A 6295-nucleotide genomic window follows, 5' to 3' on the forward strand; every position below is an offset into this window, starting at 1 on the left:
TTTTGTTAACTCTTTGGTGGAGTAACGTTCTTGCGTTAGCTTCATTGTAATGAACAGGGAAGAGATGGTTCCTGTTAGAAAAACTGATAAGGAATGCAGACTCCTAAAGACTAAGTTCTGCTGTCATCCTTCATGCATCCTCTGCCCAGAAGCAATGCTTGACTATTTGAAGCTTTTCTGCTCCAAAATTCTCATGACAAAATGCTCCTCCCTCAGTTCAGTTCTGCACAGGAGTGGATGATGGAGATGTTGCCATTACCCAGAGAAGTCAAATACAGGACTGACCAGTTAAGAGCTATTGCCAATCCTACCAGTTTGTATATACCAGACCTATGGTTTTATCTTAGAAATTGCCCATGTCAGATGTCTTCAGGTCTTAAGTTTTCCCTCCCATTCTCACCCCCAAGCCCTCAAGCTGTATCCAGGAAAAGTGAAGAAAAAGTAAAAGGTCCATTTAATAGCATATTTGGATTTATTTTTATTTCTCATGTCGTCTAGTTACGATACTATGACTCTGGTGAAGATACAAGCTGTAAAGGACACATAGACCTTGCGGAAGTAGAAACAGTGATTCCTGCTTCTCCAACTATTGGAGCCCCGAAACATGCAAGTGAAAAAGCATTTTTTGATGTAAGTATAGCTAGTCTTGATCCTTATCTGAAACTCTTCTTGGTGTGTTTAACTTACTACTTTCATTTCTGCTGGAAGGTGTGAGCTAGGAGGGAGCTGTCATGCCAACTCACAACAAAAAGTTTTTACACAGCTAACTGGCCCTCATTCTCAATAGCAGAAAATAAAAAAGTGGTACATTCAGACCCATTTTTTAAGTTATTACAGTTTAAAGTAAAATTTGCAAGTTTCTTTTTCTGTTTTGCATTTTGACTTTTCGTGTTCTTATTTTTCCTTTGCAGTTGAAGACAAACAAACGTGTGTATAATTTTTGTGCCCAGGATGCACAGAGTGCTCAACAATGGATGGATAGGATCCAGAGCTGCATTTCAGATGCTTAGAAACGTATAACATTCCATAATCAAGACATGGTTAAAGCACCTCTTTTTGTAAGAAGATATGTTCTGAAATGTTGTTGATGGACAATGAGCCTTTCTTACATTTCAGCCACAAACATTCTTAATATGCTGAAGTTCCTATTCTGTTCAATAATGATAACCGCTGTTATTGCTCTTTTTTTTTTTCTCTCTCTGCAGGGAGGACTTTGAAAAATAATAATCCATGTATCCTTAATTTCCACTTTCTTCAGTACAATTCCTAGCTATAAAAGTGAGCCATATTTGCATTTTCTAATCCCAGTTTTCTCATTTCAGAGTTACTCTGATAGGAAACCTGTCCAAAGTAGATTGCAGAAAGTTTCCCTCCAGCAGAAAGTCTGTTTTCACCTTATTTATATATTTAAACAGAAAGTTCTTACTTCCAAGCTAGTCATTAATGAGGGAACATGTCTACAATTCCTAAAAATAAATAATCAAACAAAGCTTATAAGTCCAGTGACATATATATCTGATTGCCAATGTTTAGACAGTTGATATTTTTTTAAGACCAAAAAGTGAAATTGCCTGATAACAGATTTTCAAGTGTCTTCTCAGCATGCAGGCCAGTCTCTAATCTTGTGCTCTACAGAGTGCTTCAGCAATGTTGTTACGGTATTTCAGGTTCTAGGGATTATTTGAAGATCATAGCACTTTCTTTTTTAGATTCTGTTTGCTATTATGATGGAATAAATGAGAGGAAACTGGCTGACTCTGTCCAGGAGAAACAGAAAACAACAAACTAGGAATTCAGTAGAAGATCTCTTAAGTGTGAGTTGTATATGTTAATTTATACGCTGTTCTGCTCACTGTAAAATAAAAAAAATAACAAACATGATGATGCACTAAACAGTGAAGCAAGCACTTGCACTGAAATCTTTAAAATACTCACATTTTGAATGACAGAGGTAAGTTATTTATAGCAGAACAATACTAGCTAGTTAACAACATTTACAGATATTAAATATGTACATAATCGGGTTTGATGTGTTGTGATTTGATACTTAAAACATTTTTTGCACATAAATTGTAAGACTTTATAGATTTTTACATTTGATAAAATTGTGTTTGTTCAGCTTAAAATCTTGGAGAAATGTTTTTAATAACCCCAAATTATTAGAAATTTTACAGTCTACAAATAGTGATTGATGATATAGAGTAGAATCTTTAGGTAATTAAGCTATTGTTTTTATTTTGAAATGTTAATATGTTGAATAGCACACATATTACAAAAGGTTTGTATATATGATTCAGTATCTTCTCATTTTTTCAGACATTCTGCTTATAATTTAATATCAGCCTAACCAAACTGACTCTACGTAATAAGATTTTTCAGTTATTAAATTGTTGGTTTTTTTTTATAACTAATGTATTTTGTCAGAAATTAATATAAATTTCTCACTTCACATACACAATAGGAAATGCAGCTGTTTTTAATGCATTTGCAATTTCAAAACAAGAAAATGAAGGATTTTTCTAGCATTTTTCAATTGACAAATTTCCACCTGTGACAATGGTGTTTGCACATTTGTATGTTACTTTGTATATGAAGTACTTTTATATGTACTTTGTAAAGTACTGGTCCCGCTCTTAGGTTATATAAAAATTTACATACCACCTCTTATTTTGTAACTAGTTCATTTTAACTCTTGTATGTTATGTGATATATGTATGCTAACCATCTTGTAATAAATACACTTCTTTAGTAAAACCCTTCCTTTTACTGTAAAAATGAACTAAGCAAGACCCACATGTTGAAATATTTCCACAGACACAAGACAAATCCTTACTTACTCTGTTTTAAGAATAGTGTGGTCTTTTGTGTCCGTGTATACACCCTTACATAAAAGTTGCATGTGAGCATCCTTAACTCAAATACTTCTTAACAGTAGCACTAAAGAAATCAGAGTTTAAAGCAAAGTTACCATTCTAACAAGTCTCAATGTATGGCCTTTACTAAAAAGGCTAAATACGTAATGTTCATACTAAGTTGTTGAATAATTATGTTAAATATAACAAAAAACAAAAAAATCCTATATGGTATCACAACATGGAACAGCCACATTCTTTCTCCCTTAAACGTATCTTGCTCATTTATCTCATCTTATGCATGTGATCTAGTTCATAAGAAATATAAGAAATGACAAGATCTTTCGTGAGAATGTGCGTCTAAATTGAATTCCTGAGTGTAGTGTGAGATAGCAGAGTTACAATGGAAAGGGAATGTGTGATGGAGGTAGGGGACCTGTGACAATTCTTAGATGCTGTGGTGCTTAGATGATAAGGTTTTCATATTGAGCTTGGAATGAAAGCTAATGTTGCCTTAAATGTTGATCTCAATTTTTAGTGTCTGTATTGATGGAAAATTGACTTGAGCAACTTAACTTAAAAATATCCAAATAAAAGCTGAAACAAGATATATGATATTTGTGTTGTTTATGTAAGGAATATACAAAGGAATGGTAGACATAGGCTCTTGGTGTGAAAACAGAGTTGGTAGTGTCCCTGATAGTCTCTTCTACGCAAACTAAAGATTCAAACAGAGACTTAGAGAAAATACGGATAAGTCAGAGTAGCATAAGCTACACGGTTTGTCAGCCTGTTTGAGATGTGGCAACAGAAGTAGATAAATAGGAGTAGAAAATTTGTTTGGTAAAAATTGTATGTGGAAAGGGATCCATTATCATATTCTGTGAAAAAATTCTAGGAAAAATCCATCCAGGAGTTGGGGATAAGGTAAACATGTGCTTCCTCTGTTGTGTCATATCACTATTTCCATACTGTATATCATAAGATTCCTACCATAGAAAAGACAGTATATTATCAGGGGCTTTACATAAGGGAAGAAGATTTCTTGCCTTTCTGTGTTGTGAGTGCATTTTGTAGGTGATGGGATGAACTGAGTTTAAGTTTTGAAGAGTTGTTACAGACATACTATATTAGCAATTTCTCCTTACACATAAGTGTTTTCTATTTAAGTCTTTACTTTTTATGGAACTTTAGAATTAGTATACTAAATAATATGTAGTGTGCCACATGTGTGGGTCACAGGTTATGTAAAAACATACAAACAGCTAGCAGACCCAGGAACAAATGTTCAAAATTTTGTATCACATCCCACGCACATTATTTGTATCTGATACTTTGTGAACTGCAGACATAACAGAAATGTTGTGATCTTGTCCAAATACTGTAATTTTGCTTTTTCATCCTGTAATATTCTTGGAGTATGCCTAAGTGGCTGCACCACATTTCTCATTTTTCATATTTGTGATCATCCAAATACTTTGTCTGTTCATGATTATCCTGTGGTTGCTTTGGGGAGTCAGAAAACTGAAATGAATCCACCGGTTCCCCATTTATGCTGAAGTTCATGCTAAGTATCACTGTTGCATCTATTTTCTGATTTTTTGTCTGCATTATATCAGTTCCTTGCCAGATTTTGGCTACTGTGCAAGCCAAGGGCAGTGTTAGCATTCACATTTTCATTTAGAAAATTTTTCTTTCTTTTTTCACATGCAGCAACTTTTTCTTAATTGACTGTCAAATAGGGATGCTCCAAATTCGCTGTCGTTTCCTGTCTTTGCTTACTCTTCCAGCTAGACTCTTAAAGGGATGGATTAGTAATATGAAGAATGCTGATAAGAATTGTTTTTGTGAGTTTTTTTTCACAGTACAAAGCCTCTGAAGACTGATTTTACCTATTGTTATTCTGCAGTAAAGCTTTTTGGTTTAAGCTGATAGGACTTTTCACCCAGAGGGACTCTTCAGTTCTTTATTTTTAGTCCTCTACCCTTTAAGATTGTCTGTAAGAGCAAATCAGTTAAGTGTAATGGACTATGCCTACCATCTTTATCCACAATCACACTCCAGTAATTAAAACTCAGATACTGTTAGAAGGGTTAGAAAGATTCCTTTCTTAGCTCTGACAGGGAAGTTTCTCCTTCATCACATGTGGCAGAAACCAAGACTGCCTGTGCAAAGTTGAAGGGACTGAACACTGATGTCATTTCTGGTTTAGCAGAAAACTATAAAATAAACACAGCATTTAATGTGTTGAGAGTGGCATAATGCTCACCAGAGTCATCCCTGAGAAGATGAAGTCTTTCTTAAACTGAGATACTTGGTTTCATATGTGGACTCCATTTGCTACTTCTGGAAAGTTCTCAAAATCTAAAGTCGGAACAGAAGGTAAAAGCTGAAAAGTAGGCTAACATTTTGATGTTGTTGTTGTTTATACCTTGATCTCTATGCAGACCCTACAAACCAGGAGATGTGCTGTTGGCAGCTGAATTAAAATTCCAGATCACTAGTCACACCTAGCTAAAATACTGTCCCGTTTATTTATTTTTTTCATGCTGGTATGATCTGATTGTTCTCTGCTTCTATGAAATACTGCTTGTTATCAACATCCAGAGTGAAATTACACTGTGTCCAGTTTCAGTTCGCACCATCTAATCCAAGATTCTCTTCAAATTTTGCACATACGTGAGCAGGAAATGCTAGTAGTGCTAGTGAGTTCAAAATGATATTCACGTTCAATATCGCTAGTAAGTTCAAAATGATAACTCATAAATTTGTGGATAAGTATATGAATTAAGTTCAATATAGTAGGTGATAGTACAAATAAAATCACTCTCATGTTTAAATATTTATAGGTTTGTCTTCTTTTATGTTGGCATGTTTTTGTGCCACTGCAATGGTTAAAACTTGGGGTTTTATTTCTGCTGTGCTCAGATTATCACTTGCAAACATTTTAACTGAAGGAAATGTTTGAACTAACTTCTTTTTTGTATCGAAAATACTTATTTAGTATAAAGCATTCAAATCTTTGTAGTATTTTATGCATGCAAATGATTTAGGACTGGAATTTTGAAGAAAAATGTTGGAGGGTTCGCAACACAATCATCATTGAATACGGATGAAGTTGGACAGCCTGTTTTACTGATATGCCTGTAAGATGTTATTCTTTATGATACCCCTTTTATGTTTTCAGGTTTTTTAAGGTTTTTATTTAGAATATCCATCTTGCTGCTAGTGTACCCTGGATTAGTCTTTGTAGCTCTTTGTAGTCTTTGTAACTGCTTTTAAATTAAGTGAAATTAAGTTCAAAAGTCTTTTCTGCTTTCCTTACTTTGTTCAAAATAAATTATTTCCTCCTTCTTTAGAACTGTATTCTAGCAAAAAAAAAAGGTCAAAATTATCTTGGCTTCTTCCACTTCAGGCTCCTGACTCAAAGGAAAGTTTGCAGT

The 6295-nt window shown here is 34.2% G+C and overlaps 1 protein-coding gene across 6 annotated transcripts in view; it reads left to right on the top strand.

The window, feature by feature from the left end:
* SBF2 (SET binding factor 2) overlaps positions 1-3460 on the top strand; it is a 260328-nt gene extending 256868 nt beyond the window's left edge. For all 6 annotated transcript variants that reach the window (XM_035550135.1, XM_035550137.1, XM_035550136.1 and 3 more), the window contains 2 exons: positions 499-630; positions 912-3460. In XM_035550135.1, the coding sequence (XP_035406028.1) occupies positions 499-630; positions 912-1010 (231 nt within the window). In that variant the 3' untranslated portion in view covers positions 1011-3460. The remainder of the gene's footprint in view (positions 1-498; positions 631-911) is intronic.
* Positions 3461-6295: the final 2835 nt, after the last annotated feature.

Source organism: Cygnus atratus, chromosome 5, assembly GCF_013377495.2.
Source record: "Cygnus atratus isolate AKBS03 ecotype Queensland, Australia chromosome 5, CAtr_DNAZoo_HiC_assembly, whole genome shotgun sequence".
Taxonomy (NCBI): domain Eukaryota; kingdom Metazoa; phylum Chordata; class Aves; order Anseriformes; family Anatidae; genus Cygnus; species Cygnus atratus.